This window comes from Thunnus thynnus, chromosome 14, assembly GCF_963924715.1.
Source record: "Thunnus thynnus chromosome 14, fThuThy2.1, whole genome shotgun sequence".
Taxonomy (NCBI): Eukaryota; Metazoa; Chordata; class Actinopteri; order Scombriformes; family Scombridae; genus Thunnus; species Thunnus thynnus.
Window position 1 is genome coordinate 22,878,384 of NC_089530.1, and position 20,251 is coordinate 22,898,634.

The following is a 20,251-nucleotide window of genomic DNA, read 5'->3' on the forward strand; positions in this document are numbered from 1 at the left end:
AGAGGCTGCTGTGGACTGAGACTCGAGATATAAACGCTTGCAGTAAATGCAGATAGAAAAATAAATAAATACATGGACACACACACACATACACGCAGGCGGAGTGCAAAGCAGTTAGAAAATGAATACCTGGCATTCTGAAACCTGTGTGACAGAAGTAACGCTGTCACTCTAAACCACAAGAGGGTCACACGGCCAGTTAGCACACATGAGGCAAGATGCCACACACACACACACAGGACAGTAGTTTTCACCTCAGCTTAAAAAGGTTGCCTCGTCCATACATACTCAGCAGGCAAAAAGACAAAATTTAACCGCTACCTGACCCGGACTACTTTTAAAGTGATGCATTGCTATCACATCAGCTCAGCTGTCATCACTCAGACGCCCACTAGTCAGCAGCAGTTGGCAAGGTTGTCGTGGAATGTAGGAGCTCCAGTTGAAATAGTAAAACGCCTTGTTCGAAACTAGCTGATGCAAAAAACAGAAAGGTTTACAGTGAAAAACATGTTTTTTTAAAAGGATGACTGGACCGAGAAATATGCGCTCGTTTTGCCAGAGGGAAGTATGAGACCATTGTGCTTGAAGAATGGGAACACAGAGCGAACCATTTGAAGTCGTGACATTAAGGCCCCAGCACTGTAATTGTAAAATCAAACATTTTCAACAATGAATGCAGTGACTCACTAATGAAAACTTACAGGAGCGTCTCCGCCCGGTCATCACACATCGTTATGTTCGTGTTTAAAGACTTGGTTACATAACGAACGACAGCGAGCGCTAAATAATTCAACAATTTGCAATGAAAAAGAGGCGACAACAGCAGTCAACAAACTGTCAGGGTTACTTTCAACACAAGTCCTTCCATAGGGATGCTCTTATTGATCAGGTGCTAATCGCTATTAGCATATAAATGACTTGATCAGTAGTCTTGAAATTTGTCAGGAAAACCATCAGATTTCAAAATTTCTACTGCACAAGTGTCAATTGTGATTCTTCCACTGATTTTTTTGATTTGTTGTTGACTTGATTCTCCTTAAATTAGAGCTGAAACAGTCGATTCATCGATTTGTCGTTTTCAAGCAGAATAAACATTTATTTGTTTCAGCTTCTCAAATGTGTTGATTTGCTGCTTTTCTTTGTCTTTATATAACTTTGGGGTTATGACTGTTGGTCAGACAAGTTGTGATTTACTTTTTTTGGTATCTTCTGACACCTTAAAGACAAAACAGTTAGTCTATTATTCAAGAAAATGCATTTTCTACTATCCAAAATTTCATTTTACTCCATTCTGTTGCAGCGAATGACTTTATTCTATCTTGTTGCAAGATTCAAACACAGTTCTTGATGCAAATTCATTTCTATGGGTAAAAAGTTGAAATATTGACAGATATCTTAATCTTAATATAATGAAAGGAGATATGAAAGTTGTTATACTGTAAGAAAATACATGTTCCAGAACTCAGAAATAACTTGAGGATGGATATTTTTTGTTGTGTAATTTCACATCTAAATGAACTAATTAAAACTGGATTGTAGGTGGATTAATGCAGTTTTTTTTTTCTTTACCTCAACTGAAGGGAGTGTATCTTATGGGCAAAGTAAAAATGTCTTTCCCTTTTCTGTTTCGGAGTGAGGGAGGTGTGACAGCAACCATCCAGGCCACCCTCATCGCTTGTTCATTCTTCTCTCGCTACACTCCCTCCAGCTTTTTCAATCACTTCTCTTTCTCTCGCTGATTAACATGTCAGTCAAAGCTTCCTAACGGCGGCCCGAGGGGAAACAGGACGACACATGTGCACACACGGTCACATGCAAACACAAGGTTAGAAACCACGTAGGTCTCATGTTCGGCCCCGAATCTTAACAAAACAAACAAATAAAAACAATAAAGAGAGGTCAGAGCCGCCGCTCTCGAACATATTGCGTCTGTTCTTTCCTCCGCCGGCAGTAATGAGACTGTTAATACAGTTTTCCCCTGCAGCGCTGCATAATGCTTCATCTGTTTGCATCTGCATGCAAACATGAGGAGATAAAGTGCGTCTTGTCCAGGGTTATCTTAGACTGTATCAGTGCTCATGTACTAATGTAAGAAAATGACCTTCATGTACATTAATTTATACACAAACCGTAACGTGACACACAAAAGCAATCTGTGTTAAAGAATTACAGTTGAAATTACAGCAGATTTACTTGTGTCGACATGAATTTTTTAATTCATTCTTAAATGCATGCTATTTGATTTTAAAACGTGTTTAAACAACTTTTTTTTTATGTCATTTGGAAAATATGCAACGAAAATGAAGGCTGTCTCATCTCTGCACACATAAAAATAGTGAATTCAGCTTTCTGTTAAATTAAAATGATGCTTCTTTAGCTCCAAGTGCACTAACATGTTAATAATGTGAAGAAGCTGAGAATATTTGCACAAAATTAAGAAAAAAAAGGTACTTTATTCATACATTCATGGAGAAGAAGTATCATCAGACTGCTGAAATTATATAAAAAAATAAAGATAAGGGTTTTCTGCACACCAAAACGAAGCTTAAGCTCTGACCCACCTACTTTCACTTGTACTGCAGGAGCAAATCACGCATTTTTACCTTCCTGATTCATATTTTTCATCAGGCACTGTCAAAGGCCAGCTGTTAGTCAAACCTCAGTGCTCTTTAAGTCCTGACCGAAATGTGTCTGTAGTATCAAATATCAAAAAACCAAGAGAATCAACAAAACTCCTGCTGCTCTATGAGTGTCTAGTCCACACTTGAGCTTCTGGAAATTTCTCCTGTGTGGCGGCACCGCAGGAATGTATAGCTGCATGTGCACTTTACTGGTTTTATAACTCTTGCATCAAAATTACATAAGTCAAATCAACAGGATAGTGAAATATAAGTTAAATACACTCATGTAATTTAAGAAAGCACAAGTGTTACTCTTTAAATCAGCGCTGACGGAGTTCTAGTGAGGTGCAAAAGAACTTTTCTCGTTAGTAAAGTCAGCACGGTGACACCGGAGACTAAAAAAAACTGCAGCGTCATTAAATCACAAGTAGGAGATAAACTCACCTTCCTCTTTCCACTAAGAGCTTTCTCATCTTGCATGCATTCAGCTTTGGACTAAATTGTCAGGTTTGTCCATGCATGGAAATACACAGACACACACACACACAGGCCCCTAACATTAACTGCTGGTGTCCATGTGACTGTTGTGATAACAAGCTCAGAGGTGCTTATAGGAAACAGATCCCGTAACCAGAGCAGGTGTTAGGCTGTGTGTGTGTGTGTGTGTGTGTGTGTGTGTGTGTGTGTGTGTGTCATTTACATCACTCTCACTGAGGGACTGCAAGATTTACAGATTTCATTGAGGCTGACTGATGCCTGGACCTTTACCTCGTCTTAAAGGAGCAGTCCACTTGATTTGAATATTGGCGTCATATTTGTCTCAGAGAGAGTTCCAGGACTTGTTTAGCTGAGCTCAAAGCACAAAGACTGGAAGCAATGGGGGAAACTGCAAGTCTCACTCCATTAAAAGTGTAAAAAATCTTTCAACAACTGCAAAACTGTCTTTTTCATATCATAGCTGGTTGTTGTGCCTTCATTGTGTGGTTGCCAAGTTTGAGGTTTGTCCTTATTCTACTGTCAGAATCACAAAAATGTGTGTAATCACCCACATTTATCTTGTCCAGATGCTGAGATAAATAAGAGTGAGTGTGACTCCTGTCTCCTGAAGGACTTGCAACACTGTCATCTTGCTAACGTTAAAAAAAAAAAAAAAAAAAAAGTCAGAAGAGTACAATGTTTTGAACTCAAATTTGCTTCTTAGAAACAGATAAAAACAACTTTTCACCTGACAAAGAGCCAGTTTGGCCTTGAAACATTACAAATGAAAGTTTTGTGAGTTGTGTGTTGACAAAACCCTGCTGACTCTCCGATGACTTCATAACTGAAAACTAAAATATGAAAAATAGGCCCGGCGGAGTAAGAGCATCTCACTTATGAGAATGTTTCAAGAAGTTTCATTAAAAATCAAGTGTCAGTGAGTTAATCTTCGTACTGGTGCAGCAACTTGCCTTATTTTTTTAATATCAAGTTATTTCAAAACAGAAACCCCCTTAAACATGAAACTACTCTGAGAATAAGTGGAATTAAAAAAAAATAAGTCTCGAACTCAAAACCACGTGATTTTTTTTGGAAGAACACCTTTTTTTTCAAAATGTCAGACTGCTCCTAATTATGACATTCGTTTTTTGTGTATTTCCAGGTTGTTTTCAAGTGAAACATGTTACTTTCCATAATAAAAGGTGGTTTAGGGTCAGAAAAGGCCAAACAGTCTGCCCACACCCAAAACACACACACACACACACACACACACACACCTTTCCTTGCTTACAGTGGGTCTTCCTGTAGTTGTGGCGCCTGGCCGAACACAAACACAGAGCAACAATACAGCGCTGGCTAATCTGTGATCCTGAGGAACATAGAGTTCTGGAAATGCAGCCAAACACACACACACACACACACACACACACACACACACACACACACACAGACAAACAGCTATCCCAGACAGGGGCCCCGACTTCAGCTCAATCAGGGGAAGAACGATGCAGGAGATTGCTGATGATTCTGATAGTCCATGAAAGAGAGGTGGTGCACACACACACACATACACACATACACACACACACACACACACACACACACACACACATTCTGGCACAAATAAACAAATCCACCCACGCCACGCTGATGGTCGGGATAGACTAGCTGATTCAAAGAGGCTCAGAGGGAGAGAGAGAGAGAGAGAGAGAGACAGAGAGAGAGAGAGAGAGACAGAGAGAGAGAGAGAGAGAGAGACCACAGGTGGTGTGAGGGAGGTCAGCTGACCAGACGGGGACCCTCCGTCAGAATACCAAACGAGCAGCACAGATTTAAACAGGACCGTTTTATATTATGGGATATACTGTGGAGGATTCATGCAAGAGCACTTAAAGGGGACATATTCTGCTTTTTGTGATTTTTTGTAATTTTTATACTTTTATGATGTCAGATGTCAAAGGTCCAAAACTCGAGGTGACCGTATGTAAAAATTTTGCCTTCAAGTCAAAAGCCAGAGCGTCAGCCTGCTGTGAACGCTCCGTTTACTAAGTTATCTCTACTTCCTTCTTGTTATGACATCACATCATTCGCGTATGCCCACAAACGGACGTCCACTCCGCACATTATCAGTACATTGCAGATGTCGACCTTATGCTCATCTAATTAAGTCAAATGCTTTTTTTATGTTTTTGTGAAACCATAAAAAAAGCATTTGACTTAATTAATTTCAAGTTCACATGTAGAACAAAGGTGAGAAGAGCTGGAAGCATATAACTATGCTATAGAATGCAATTAGTTAATGTTTTTAAATGCTAATATAGGTAAGTTTTCTGTTTTTCCAGCTCTAATCAAGAGTATTAAAGGGGAACTTAAACCCTGCAGCACTGTACAGAGTCAGAAAATAGAAAAAGGTTTTCTGTCATAATGATGCAGCACTTGTGTTTTAGGAGACAGCTGGCGATATGTGTAACGGAGGTGAAAGAGGAGAGAAGGAGAAAGCAGCCTATCAGTTTTCATGTCATGAAATGCAAACTGAAAACGAGAATGACTAAGTGTAATCTGTAGAAAAGGATTACAGCGACTTTAAGGGAAAGGAATGCAAGTCCCGTACTGTTTTTCACTTTGTCACCGGTCTCACTGAAGCTTCTCACACACCAGTTTACACTCCAGCCAGCCTGTATTTAATTACATTTTTAACCTTAATCCTATTGACTGGGGGTACTTGCAGACCCCAGATGTATACCTTTTGTCATATCTCACAGGTGCTTTATTCCATCATTCCAATTTTTCATGACTTTGGCAATCAATTTGTTTCTAATGACTTCATATCATTGTTTTCTGTTTCAATTAGTGCTTTTTAAAAATACCAATGTATTTGGGTTCTGGGGGACACCAGTCAAACGCATCCAGTTCCACCTATGCAGTTTTAATAGATGGAACTACGGTAACACTTCATTTTACGTGTCTGCAAATTTCATGGTAATTAGGTTGTAATTAGCAAATAACTTCTTTGAAATGTCTTTGAAATTACCCCAAAATTTACCTCAAATTTCATGGTAATTAAATGGTAATTAGCAAGTAACTTCTTTGAAATGTCTTTGAAATTACCCCAAAATTTACCTCAAATTTCATGGTAATTAGCAAGTAACTTCTTTGAAATTACCTCAAAATTTGTCTCAACGTTCATGGCAAGTACATATAATAAGCAAGTAAGTTATTTGAAATTTTGTTGAAATTACCCCAAAAATTACCCCAGAATTTACCTCAAATTTCATGGTAAGTAAGTGAGTTGTTGCAGCTTAATTTACAAGTAGTTTCTGTCTAATTTCTATTGAGCTGACCCCTAAACTGAAGTGCGTTGTTGCAGCATAATTTCCAAGTAACTTCTGCTTAACTTCTGTGGATCATACAACATACTTATTGAGTTCATGTTTGCCATGGGTCCTAATTTAGCAGACACATATTTCCTCATATGCTCTGTTGACAACCTTAAATACTGCTTTTCTCAGGGCCGTACTGGGAAAGAACCCTAACCCTAAAATAGTAATAATCTGTTGTTTTTTTTTCCGGATGACATTAATTACATAACTTATTAGTCAACGTTTTGCTATGATGGTTATTTCTTACAGTAGTTTATTCTTGGGGTCCCCAGAGATCTTGTATGTTATGTTGGTAGGATGAGGGTTAAACATTTACTCATTTTTTTTTTTTTTTTTTACCTTTTTACAATAAAAAAACTTGTGAAACAAGGAATTAAGTGTTGTCTTTACTAAAATAATCTGACTAAGTTCAAGGACATCACAAAATTAACACAGCTGTGAATGATACTTCTGATAAGTTGATAAAATAAATAAGTTTTTATGGTGAAACATAATTTAATTCCTGTCTGCAAATGTTCACTGACATGCAAATGTGTCAAAATTATCTTTTGCAGCAACAAGTGTTTATTCTGATAGATCATCTATAGTAGCTCATGACATTTTTTCAAGTGTTAACAACATTTTAAAACATTTTTCAGGCACCAAAAAGCATAATTTGAAGGTAGAAAACAGCCTCTGATAGAACGTTATATCTAAAAACCTAAAAGTATCCTGTGAAGAGTGTCTGGCTTTCAAGCTTGTTAGTCGTCCACAGAGCCAACAAATTCACTTTGGAGAGTGGAAATGGTTGAAAATGTGGCTGGAAAGAGAAAGGTTGTCTGCTCTTAAGAGACAGGTGGACAAACAGACAGATAGATAGTAATCTTGTAAGACGTCCTTTCAAAAACACACACACACCTACACACACTTAACATGAACGAGATGGTGAAAACGGTGGTGCTGAGACTTTATGTATTCCTGGAAAGAGTCAGTCATTTTGCTTTGCACATATTGAACTACCTCAGGTACATAAACAAATGTCATGTGCATGGCATTTTTAAAACACCTTTAAAAGCTGTGACTCACTTCATATCATTTGTTTGATCTGGAACAGTCACATACCGACATGACTGTATGTAGATGTGTTGATACCATGTACAAAATGTTACAAAAGGAAACTAGGCGTCTTCCTTTTGTAACATTTTGTTAACTCTGCAGAAACTCTTCCTTCTCATAGACTGAATTCAGGTACATTTCAGAGACCTTTTTTTGCTAATGGTTAAATTACATTGTGCATGTCCATGAAGTGGCCACTCGAGCCTCCGTCACAGTCTCTGGATGAATCGTGCTGCTCTCTCCATGTTTCCAAGATAATCCTCCAACCATCTACGGGGCCTTCAGACTGTGCGACACCAACGGTCGCGTGAGTTTATTACATCAGTGCATCTGTGCCAGACGCCTCGGATAAAAGCATGGTTGCAATCTGAGTCAGATTGTACAATATCAATATGAGGCTGTCAGATTGTGGCTGACTGTGTGGTGAATTTTATCACTACAATGTAAATAGTATAGTTAGTATATGAAAGCAGAGACACGTAATCAGCTCGTCATCCATCTGATGTTCTGATAGTTCGAAAATGCAGCAAAGTCACGCAAACTTCTTTCTGTTTCCCTTCTATCTTTTTGTTTTTTCTTTATCAGGGATGTATTAAAGTGTATTCTGAGTCATTTCATGGTCGGATTCTGATTGGTTGGTTTGTAGTCGTGGGTCATAGCAACGGTGGACATTGTGAGAATTAGGTCTTAAATTTATGACTCAGCATTTTGCTTTAGGCTGTGTTTGGTTGCTTAAGCTCCATATCAGTCGCCGGTGGACAAATCTCACAGTGAGATCTAGGAGCACAACCCTTTTGGATTGATGACAAAAAATTTCACCACATTTCGCTCATGATTCTCAACAGACAGCCTAAAGGCATCTTTAATTAATAGATAACAACCAACATTGTTTTAACTTTCTAATCTGGCAGCCACACAATAGAAGAAATCAGATAAAAACATGTAAAATTTCACATGAACTTAGACCAAACATGCTTTCAGAACCATAGCGACATAAGTCAGGATAACTGTCCTCTATGTGGTGGTGACACTCAAAGAAAAATGGCTGCTATGGTAACAGCAAAAGTCAAATATTACATAAAGTAAAAATAGATCTGCTTTTCTACTGAAAAACATCTGGTAGTATACTCTAAATATACAGTTGTTGAATATGTTATAAGTTTGTGACATAATAGTTATAATATTCAAAAAAAAGTATTGCAGTTTAGACAACAAAAAAAATGCAAAATGTCATAAAAGTAATTAAAACACAGCCGTGCCAAAACATTTATGAGCCTACAATTACAGTTTTCTCTGCTTCTGTATTGACTTGGGAGGGCAACAATTTTATGATCAACCCCAGTGTTGAAAGAGGGGAGTCTGGGGGATCTGGAGCTCAGCCAGGTGACACACAGCGGCTCATGGAGCTTGGCCATTTTGGTAGCAGAGGAAGAGGAAGAATGGGAGCTGGCGGACGGGAAATAGGAAATGGCGAGGAGACAGAGTTCTGAATAAGGGGGAGAGAGGGGGAACATATAGTCAAATGATCTCAAACATGGAGGCGAAGAGAGGGGAGGACAACGAAAACAAAGCGAACGGAGGGGAGGCAAACAGCACAGCTGGTAGTCGAGGTTAAATATTTTAAATATGACAGAATGTGAGACGAGCAAAGAGACACAGAAGAAGAAAAAAAACAAAGATGGAAAGCACATGACGCAGAGTGATGTGGCTGAAGAGAGGAGGAGGAGGAGGGTGAGTGAGAATAAATGAGATAAAAATAACAATGGAAAGATGCAGAGAGAGGTTTCCCAGACCACCTCCTCTCCTCCCCTGCTGTTTCCCCTCACTGTGCAGGGGACTGGGGGCCAAAAGTCCCTTGGACTTTCTGTACAGCTGACCAGGGTCCTCAGACCACCAGTTTCACTCTGCTGCTCTAATTTGATGCTGGTGTATGTTTAAGAGATAAAAATCATCAACATCACATCATCATCATTTTTTTACATGTTCTGTCAGAACCTTATAGATCTTGAGTCTTGTATTGTTTTTATTGCTGAAAGCTGTAATGTTGCACTTTGGAAAAAGCTATGTTATTATAGTATGTAATTATGATTCTTGTTGGTTACAAAAGAGGGAAAAAATAACAGTATTTTACCTGTAGAGTTCATTATTTTGTCTGTATTATAATTTATTATAAATTATATTTAAGTATTTTTTAAAATCAAGAAATGTGACTTTAATTTTTAATTGTTGGGAAACATGAAAATGAGATTTTAAAGAAATCAAAAATACAAAAAAAATTCTAAAACTATGATTTGCACAACTTTACAGTTTCACAGTTTGTTTATTAATATTTTTAAAAACTTGCTTGGAAGGACAACTTTTGGAGTCACATTACAGTATTCTGGTAAGAACTGGTTTACACTGGGGCTGCAACTAACAATAGATGTCATTATTGATTCATTTGCCAAATTTTTTCTCCATTACTCACTTCAGAGTGTTTATTTTGTCCAAACAACCCAAAGACATTCAAAAAAACCAACTGAAAAGCAGCCAATTCTCACAATTAAGAAGCTGGAAACAATGAATGCTGGGATATTTTTGCTAAAAAAAAAAAAAGAAGTTTTGAAGCAACATTATCATTCATTTGGATTCGTGTTTCTGTCCACTGATAACACACCACATTACACTCTGTATTACAGCGTTATTATAGAAAAATATCAATTATAGCTACTTTAAAGAAAGACATCAATAACCCTCTATGAAAACCACTTTACTGGCCTTTAAATTCTGTATAAATGCCCTCTTTTCCAGCTCTGACCTCTTTAATTGCTCTCTGCAGTGATGTGTTAAATATCTGTTGGCAGCGGCCTGAAACCTCATTCTGGATCTACTGTAAACATGCCTCTAAAGCATAATGTCCACCACTGTTCACCAGTAGCCACATGCTCAGTTAAAACTCCAAGTTGGTCTTTTACCCTTCAAACGGCCCCTGCTGTTCGTCCTGAACCCTCAGAGAGCTAATCACAATAAACCACAAAACTGCAAGAGTCACACAGCTGGGAAACATACTGTATCTGCATCTTTATCACTTCTCTACTTAATAACTCAGCCTCTCTCTCTCTCTCTCTCTCCGGTCAGTCTTTCACTCTCTTTGTGCCCTTTAATCTGTTTTTTGTTCTATTCAGTCTCTATTGTCTCCTTCTGTTTCTGGCGTCATCTTTCTCAGAATAAGAGCTTTAAACCCCAAACACAAGCCGTGAAGTTTGGTGGTACAAAAGGCCGATTCTTAACCTCAGTGAGTCTCATTGAAAACTGACAAACAGACTGAAGTGGTGTTTGATGTTGCTGCTGATATAAAAGCTTGTTTCATCAGATCTCAGCTGAAAATGAGAACTAAAAAAGACAAAAAAACAAATAACATCACATGTTCTTATACTGAATCTAAGCTAATAATCTTTGTTCTTCAGTGTATGTGCATACTACAGTAGTTTCATTCAGGTCTGGGAATCATTAGGGAAGAGGTGGTTCTTGTAAGTTATCAAACCAAAAGTAAAACATCTGTGTTGTCCAAGGTTCAGTTTCCAGCTCTGTCATGTAGCCGTACAAATGTTTTCCCAAAACAATCCAAGAAAATTATTTGGGGAAATCCAATCCACATCACAGCCTCTAAACAATCAGATTACTGACAATAACGCTCAAACTAAGCAGGAAATAATACTAGACTGACCATTTTATCTAGTGTAAACATTCTTATTGAAGATGTCAGCATTTAATTCATCTGTGATTATACAAGACTCTACGTCAACAAAGGTACTGATATAAAACCAGAGCTGAGTTTAGTTTTACTGCACTTTCGACAGTTCAGGACTTGAGCTTTGAACTCTACAGACTCGACCTCACTGCTGTGTGACACCGTTTGAGATTTGACTCCCTGAAGACTTGACCTGGTAAAACCCTGAAACAATAAAACATCAGGACAAAGAACGGCACATACATATTTAACAGCTTGGATGTTTAATTATCAGGGCTAAGCACTCAAACACTATCCACTCTGAGGAATTCTTATGGACATTTTATTCAAATTTCTAACATTTCATAGACTGATTGTGAAGTGATTGGCCTATTAATTGAAAAAGAAAAGATAAGATTAATCAATAATGAACTAAGTTGCAGCCCTATAATAGATTTGACCTTAAGGACTCGACATTTGAACTGGACTTTCCCTAAAAAGACTTAAAAACTTAAAGAAAGCACCTTAAGAAGGAATAACAAAAACCTAAAAAAAACTTGATTAAAGAAAGCAAAAAAGAGAAAGAAATATTTTATAGTATGTCTTTTTATAATAAAAAGACACTTTTTATAAGAAATGTTGTGGTGGAAAAGTACAAAGTCAGTCAGAATGTAACTGAAGTACCCCAACGTCCAAACTGTACTGAAGCTGAGTACTTGAGTTAATTCACTTAATTGCTTCCCATCTCTGAATACAACAAATCTCTTTTTTTTTTTTTTTCTGTCTACAAGAGGCAGTAAATCCACTCACAGCTCCCTCTCTCCCTCTGTCTGTTCTTGCATTCCTCTGTCTTTCAGAGGGCAGGTTGAGCGGCTGCTGTAAGTGGCGTGATGTTTGGGTAGTGTTGGGAGGCAGGGGTTAGCGCACAAAAGAGGCATGGCGGCGCTGTGCCAAACAGGCCTCGGCTCGCTGCAGAGCGCCGCCGTGATGTGAACCGCTGAGCTGACAGGCCTGAAGAGTCTGGTACCGAGCCAGAGCTGATTTTTCTGCTGTCTTTACATTCTTTATTGATTTATGTTCATCTCGATCACCTCTACGTATAGTTGACTACCTCGCCGTCTTGTTAAACGACTCTCTGTCCTCCCAAGTCTTTCTCTTCTCTCATGAGTTAGCGAGGCACGACGATGCAACGATATCCCATAAAAAGCAGAATTATCAAACAAAATAATAAAAGGAGCAAAACTGGTGAGTGTTTTGTAGACATTTTAAACCAAAAGGTGAATTAAGGGCTAAACTCTTGTGCATCATTTGCACGAGAAACATGTTTGCAGTGTGTCAAGACTCTGGGAAGCCAATCAAACAAAGTTTTTGCACAATTTGCGAGAACATTTTTTGTTTTTTACATCCATCCTCTTTAAAGCCCAGATACTTTATCATACCATAACCTAGAAATCTCATTCAAATTTTAAAACTTATAATCCGCTTTGGATAAAAGCGTCTGCCAAATGACAAAATGTAAATGTTTTTGCTATTTCAAAAGTTACCCCATGCAGTTTTTAACCACTAGTAGTGCTACGGAGCCATGTTTTTTGTGACGGGGGTCTCCATTTTGTTTGCACATGCACACAAGCGTGCCGATGCAATGCACGATTATGGTTTCACACTGTTACACAACCAGATAGGTGATGGTAATGTGCCAAGAAACAGTGATGCAACAGCAAAAGGCAAAGAAGAAGAAAAAAAAAACTGCAAGCTAGCAAACAGGGAGGTAAACAAAAACAAGTGGCTTTGGAAATGTTTTAGGAGGACAGAAACGTACTCGACGTCAAAATGTTCAGCAAACACATCTAACAGACACTTTATGTCTTGAAGAAGATGAAATACCTGATATAACTTTACTGTTAAATACACTTAAAATATTTTAACAAAGTTTTAATGAAAGATGAATGATGACAGTGGAACATTCTTCTTTTTATCCTTCTGTAGTCATAGCATGTATGTATAAAATAACATTTTTGGTGATTTTTTATACATTTTTTATACACATTTTACCCCAAAATGCAAATAATATCTAAAGACTATAAAAATAAAATGTTATATATAAATAGTTATCTTCTAAAACATCTTTTTTGCACATATTTTACATTAGATTTACATGAAACTAAACTGTAAAATGGCCAGACAAGAGAGTTTAGCTATTTTAATTGATATTATGATACATTTTTTTCATATAGTCACACTTTTCTATTAGTAAATATTGCACCAGAATATAGTGTTACACCCCTGCTGTCTATGATAATGGTGAGAGGTCTTATAAAGAGACAGAAAATACACCCAAATGGATCAATCTGTCCATAGTCATGTAATGTATATCAGCCTGGCAGCTGCCCTGGACCCTGACCTTTGAACATTGTTTCCAGTTGGAATCACATGTTGAGAGAAGTGAGTGGGGTTCCTCACAGGCCCTCAACTATTTCTGGTATCAAGAGGCCAGGTTGTAAAAATAAAGATATTTAATGTAGTCGCTGGTGGAAAAGTAACGTGAGAAACACTGCTGAGGTGTTAGTGTGTCTAAAGCTGTGACAGACCACAACAAACACTCCAACAGTGGAGTGTTTACTGAGGTTAGACTGATCAAAGACTGGATGCCAGCCAGCAGTCGGTGGTGGAAACCTCTAATATGACGGACAGGATGCGGTTTATTTGTTTCAAAATAATCTGTAACCGATCACATCAATGAACACATCGCTGCATATAGCTTTCTAGACCGACTGTACTTATTCTAGTCGAGTGATAAAGATGCAGCTGATGATTATAACACAACTTGTATAAGAAACACTGGTGTTGAAGTCAACAGACTCTCACTTTTTAAACCTTTAATACTTCCTGTTTTAGCTCTGCAGGTTCTGGCTCATGATGCATCAGCTATAGATGTATAATTAATATAATCCAATATTTATATATTTTGTAGCTTCAGTTAAAGTCTGAGCTGAAATGATTAGTTGGTGAACATATCATAGAAGATTCTGGGTGCTACAATACTCATTGAATCTCACTGGTGAAACTAACCATAGATCAAACTGACAACAAAAAAAGACAAAAGATTAAATCGCTAAAATTCAATTTTGATAATCAAATAATTGTTATTTCATTTATCAAGTCATTTTTTAAGCAAACATACCAACATTTTGAACGATAGAAAACTGAATATCTTAATATTTTTAATCTATTGGCCAGACAAAAAAAGCAGTTGGATTTTGGGGACATTGTGAGTATTTTTCAAATATACAAGAAAACAATCAGAAAATTAATCAATAATGAAAATTACTGTTAGTTGCAGCTTACAAACAAACATATTACTGCACAAAGATGATGTTTGTGGTGAGTTCCTGTGATGCACTGTGAAGTGTAATCATGTAGAGAATAATGGACTCTGCAGACAAAAGGCCCAAATCACCTCGTTTGCTATTTTTGTATATTTTTAAAAGTTTTATTGTGGTGCTTTTGTGACTTCTGTGTCTCTGTATATTGTATATTATCCACTGCATGACATGTTTTTGATTAGACAGATTCGGGTTGACAGGAATTACGGCCTACACTATGACTATAAATGTTATAAATGTCTTTTTCCTCAACACCATAAATCACATGAATACTGCATCTCAAATAAACACGGCGTGTGTTTGCCAGGCGGCCATCATGAATCATACAACTTATCAGAGCAATTATTACTTCCAGGCAGCAGCAGCAGCAGCAGCGGCAGCGGTGACACAAACACACTGACAAGAGGGAAACACACAACAACACATCAATGAGGAGGATCAAAAAAAACTAGTGAACTCTCACACACTTAGACACACACATACACACAGAGACGCTTTTCATCTGCAGCCTGACAGAGACACACTTGCTTGCAGGTCTCCTGCCCTAAAATGGCCGATGGCTCTCTGGCAGAGGCATCGAGGCGTTGACGAGCCAGAGGAAACGCTCCTGGACTCGTCTCACTTTCTGTCTCTTTAATGTCGTTTTCTCTCACTCTCGCTTTCATCCCTGATGACAGAGAGTCCGGTGTCTCTGCCCACTGTCTTTAATACCTGCTGTGTTCATATTTAGGCCTGATCTGATAGCGTTTGTTAAACAAGAGAAGAGCGTCACAAGGGTGGACTGGACAGACAAGAAGGCATCAGGGAAACCCCACTCTGCCGATTGAAATCTTATTTTTTCCCTCAAAATCTTAACTCATTTCACAGATTATCTCTCAGAATGTCTTCATTAAATGTTGTTGAGCGCACACTCAATTTAAACATCTTTCCACAATCTGATTGGGGGAGAAAAAAAAAAAAGAAGCACCAATTAAATTAGGGATCTTGTGCAGGTAAGATGACAGGTGTGATTAAGTAACTGTTACGGAAAAACAAAGCAGGACCAGTAAAGCATTATTAAGCAAGATTAGGCCCATGACCTCATCACTACTGTTGAACATTAACAACAAAAAACAGGGTGCAGCTCGCAGGAAGACATGCAGTATGAATGTTCTGACGCCACATTAAAGAAGTTGTTTAAAAAAAAAAGGGGGAAAAATACACCTCACATGTGCACAAATACATAAATCAAGTGAGGGGTTTTATTATAAAGAAGCTTACAATGTAAGATCTGTCATTTTCTCACGTGTCTTACAGCTTAATGCCCTCATGTACATCAATGTCTGACAAGCAGGTTTCAGGACAAACATTATCTGATGTGTAAGCAGACAAAAAAGTTCATATCTGACATGAACGCTGCAGTGAAGTCACCAAACACATAGCAGAAGTTTTGGCAGAACTCCCAGCGCTGATTAACCATCTGTAATGTCGTCCACTGGAAAGCAAGACTCCTGCAGGCTACTGCAAGATACCTGCGAATCTACAGAAGTCCCCGAGGAGAAAAGCCTGCCGTCTACTGTAATGACTGATTGGTTGTTACCTCATGACGGACACCTGTCCTCTCTCATAACGAGGTTAGAGGTCAACTTAGATTCTGTCCTGAAAGTGCAGCTGTGAGCTCTTTTTTCTTGATCTGACTTTTTTTTTTGCAGACATTACTGTAAGATATGAGGCTTTTGTGCTACCTAAGTGTTTTAAATGTCTGCTCAGCATCCTCTTTACAGATGTGTCTTCTGTGACTGTGACATTTTGCAGGAATCAGGAGTTTTATGTTGAAAAACCACAGCTCCAACTTATAGAAAAACTGCTAAACTAGGCAATAAATACACTCAAATATACACCAATGATCCATAAAAAGTTAAATAATAAATAAATCATCTATGAGTATTTCAAAGCATATTCTGTCTTGAATAAATAAATACATTTACTTACAATAAATCAGAATGTGACAAATCCTCCAGCTGTTTAGATTTCATATATTTGGACTTTGGAGCCGGTTTGACTGCTTTTTCTTAGATTTTCACTAACAAGCAACTGGATATAAAGTCTCTTTACGGCTGCAACAAATAAATATATAAATAAAAAGTGATTCAACCTAAATGAAGTCTGGTTAAACGCAGTGACAACCTGTTGCAGCACAGAACGTCCTGTCAATTAAAGACCCCCTTTACATCAACCACTTACCTTAACGTGAGTCTAATCAACCACCGCGGTGCCGTTATTGCATTAAAACACATTAACATTGTCACACAGCTTTCCATATGAAGCCATTGGCTGTGACTGTGATTTATCACAACCGCTATCAGAGCACATATCCAGGCCAAGTCACATGCAGTGCTGCAGCAACAGGTCTGTGCCACAGCAGCCAAACTATCAGCCAATTTCTACACTAAATAAAACACAAGCTCTCATTTACAAACTGCGGATTAATAAACTCGTTATATATCCAAAGGGTAATTAAAAAGAGAAAGGCAAAGGAGGGGGGGAATAAATCAAAAGTCTTACCTCTTTTTCTCCTTATCGGCAGTCATGTTTTCAGTTTTGCACAATCACAATGTTGTAATTCCCCGTCAGTCTGAGTTAAGTCCAACTTTCAAAAGAAGTACAAAAAAAAAAAGAAAAAAATGTAGCTATTACATCGAAGTGCGCAGGTCAGGAGTCCTCTGACAGATTATGTCATTAGTCCATAAAACCAGACTGAGTGTGACCGTCCAGGCTGGAGGGGGATCGGGGCCGTACAGTCTCAGAACACTGCCGAGGATTGTACAGCCTCTCACCCGCAGAACCACCGCAAACAGGCTGATCGCTGAGCCGCTGCTGTTGCTGCTGCTGCTGCTGACAGAAGCCGCCTGCAGGTCTGCTTGTCAAAACTTTTTCCTCGCTTGCTGATCTGAAAACTCCCAAAAGCTGCTCGGTCTCTGACCTGAAGCTCAGCTGGCACCGTGACAGGCGCTGTCTCCGTTCCGGCACGACGATTGGTTGGAAACGCCGCCGGGAGCCGCCCCCTTCCCCCCCTTAACCGCCCCGCCCTTCCCCTGTGTGTTCCGCTCTCCTACCTGTTTGTCCCTGATCTGCAACAGGTGTGTGTGAGCTGTAAGGAAATCAGTGCGGGAGGCCCCCCTTTCCCGCCAATAAAATGATTGGATTATTGAAATGAAGAACTATGCAAATGCTCTGACTCATGTTGTGTTTATAGCTCGACTGAAACTCAATCTTTAAAATATTAAAGTCCCCCTCCACTCAAAAAATGTGCTCATTGTTACTTCACTGGAATGTTTGACCTTCACTGTGCAGAGTGATGTACACCCACCGAGCACTTTATTAGGAACACCTGTGCGATCTAAGCTCAGCTCTGCCGTAAATTTATACATTTCCAGCTTTTGTTGACATTGTTCACAAAGTGTTCCTAATATTTTCTCCCGCAAAATAGAATTATCACCTTTCTGACAATGTCAACAAAATACTGCAAAATTAGAATTTATGGCAGAGCTGTCGTATTGGATTGCACAGGTGTTCCTAATAAAGTGCTCGGTGAGTGTGTGTGTGTGTGCGGAGAGTTGGACAGTGGAAAACTGAAAAGTTTCTCACTGAAAATCTCAGTTGATGTGGAAACTCGAAGCCTCCTGTGCACGAACACTGAGAATGGACTTCACTGACTGATGCAGGAGACATCTTGCGTCCAACAGGAAAACTTTTGAGATGAAATATATCGCAGATTCTGAATTTTTAATGACACAGAAGAAGAAGATGTTATTTTAAGAATTTAGAAAAACAAACCAGGTTTTGGAAAAACCACATCAGAAGACGAATTATTATTCAAAGCAGAGTATTTTCATGTGTGTATGGGATATTTTAATACAGTCTTCAACCTCTCTAGTTTAGTAAAAAAGTTCATGGAGGACTGCTGTAATCAGATTAGATTCAAAAGTTTTGTTTCAAAAGTTTATAATTTCCAATAATAAACTGGTTTCATTGCCAAAACTTAAAGGACCAGTGTGTAAGATTTAGTGGCATCTAGTGGTGAAGGCCCCCCCCCCCCCTCCAGTGCCAGAGCCAGTGTTTGGTTTGTCTGTTCTGGGCTACCATAGCAACATGGCAGCCTCCATGGAAAAGGACCCACTCCCTAAGTGGATTAAAGGCTCACTCTAAGGTAACATTAGATTATACACTAATTAAAACATACTTATGAATATTATATTCCATTTCTGCCAAGTCCGTTTCACTAGATGACACTAAATTCTACACACTGCACCTTTAATAGAAAATGTCCAAAAACTCCTCAAACGACTACCAGGGCGTAATCCACTTCTCCACTAAGGATGTGCAGAGATCCCAGTATTTGTATTTGTATCTGTATTTGTTGAGGCAGCAAAATTATTTGTATCTGTATTTGTATTTGAATAAAAGTGGAAAGAGGCTTAAAAACCTTGTTTTTGTTTTCATGTGACTTTTAATATAAGAAAATTAAAGTGTTACAATAAGTGTTCATGAATAAACTACCTTATGAAGGAGGTCCCCACATCTGGTCTTGAACTGGAGTCTCCCAGATCATAGATGACTGTGCTGATCACTGAGCTAAAACTTTACTCATCACCTCATGCAGACAGACCTCTACCTATTTATACACCCATAACACAGAGACAGCACACCATGTAATGTGTAGGGAGGAACTTCAAAGGTGATTATTGCTTTGCATTTTTCATTTATTGTCTATTTTTTACAACCTAACTTCGTTGAAAGGAGAAGTGGAACAACAGGTTATGGAGAGTCCCTTGTAAGCACTTTGCTTTATCTCTGGGGAACACCCCCAACACATAATTTTTTAAACATTTGTATGAAACAAATATTTGTATAAAACCCACTATTTGTGCTTTGCTGAATAATGTATTTGTATTCGGGCACACCCCTATTCTCCACGTCTGTCTTAAGTGTCGGTGTGTTCGAAACTCTTATATTTTTGCCAAAATATGGCAACACAGCCTCTGTTTGCCAGTCAAAATATGAATAATACTATCACCAGTACATTGCAATAATGGTTTATAAGGAAGTCTAAAGCTTGTAGCTGCTCCCTCTTGGAGGATTAATGCATCTGCAATCAGCTTCGATTCACTGCAGTTACTATAGATTCCACTGGTGACCCAGAATCAGCGAAAACCGTCCTCCACAGAACCTTTTCAAACCACCCCTCCCTCCTAATCTACTTCTTCGCTTGCACTCAGTATGTCTCTTGTTTTCCACTGAACTGTGGCTAAATACACAGCTTGTCTTTGTTGGTCATGCGGTCACTTGTTTATAATCGTCATCCATGCAAACAGCATTTTAGCATGTTTACTTTAAAGTACCTAAATGGGAGTTTTCTATTTAGTCGTATTTTTTTTGCATATTTTTTTTTGCATATTTTGTTGTTGGAACATTGCGATTGATGCAGCGGGACTGGTTTGAGAGGATATTTATGTCAGTCTGTTAAACATTTCTTTTTTTTTTTTGAAATTGCTTTACACCCAAGCGGAGTACAGATCATCTCCCGCACAAAAGAGCAGCTCCAAA

The 20,251-nt window shown here is 38.5% G+C and overlaps 1 protein-coding gene across 1 annotated transcript in view; it reads right to left on the reverse strand.

Annotated features, from left to right (window-relative positions):
- Nucleotides 1-17,666, reverse strand: part of epas1b (endothelial PAS domain protein 1b) — a 60,854-nt gene extending 43,188 nt beyond the window's left edge. The window contains exon 1 of the mRNA XM_067610630.1: nt 17,210-17,666. Within this exon, the coding sequence (XP_067466731.1) occupies nt 17,210-17,235 (26 nt within the window). The 5' untranslated portion in view covers nt 17,236-17,666. The remainder of the gene's footprint in view (nt 1-17,209) is intronic.
- Between the last annotated feature and the right edge of the window lie 2,585 nt (nt 17,667-20,251).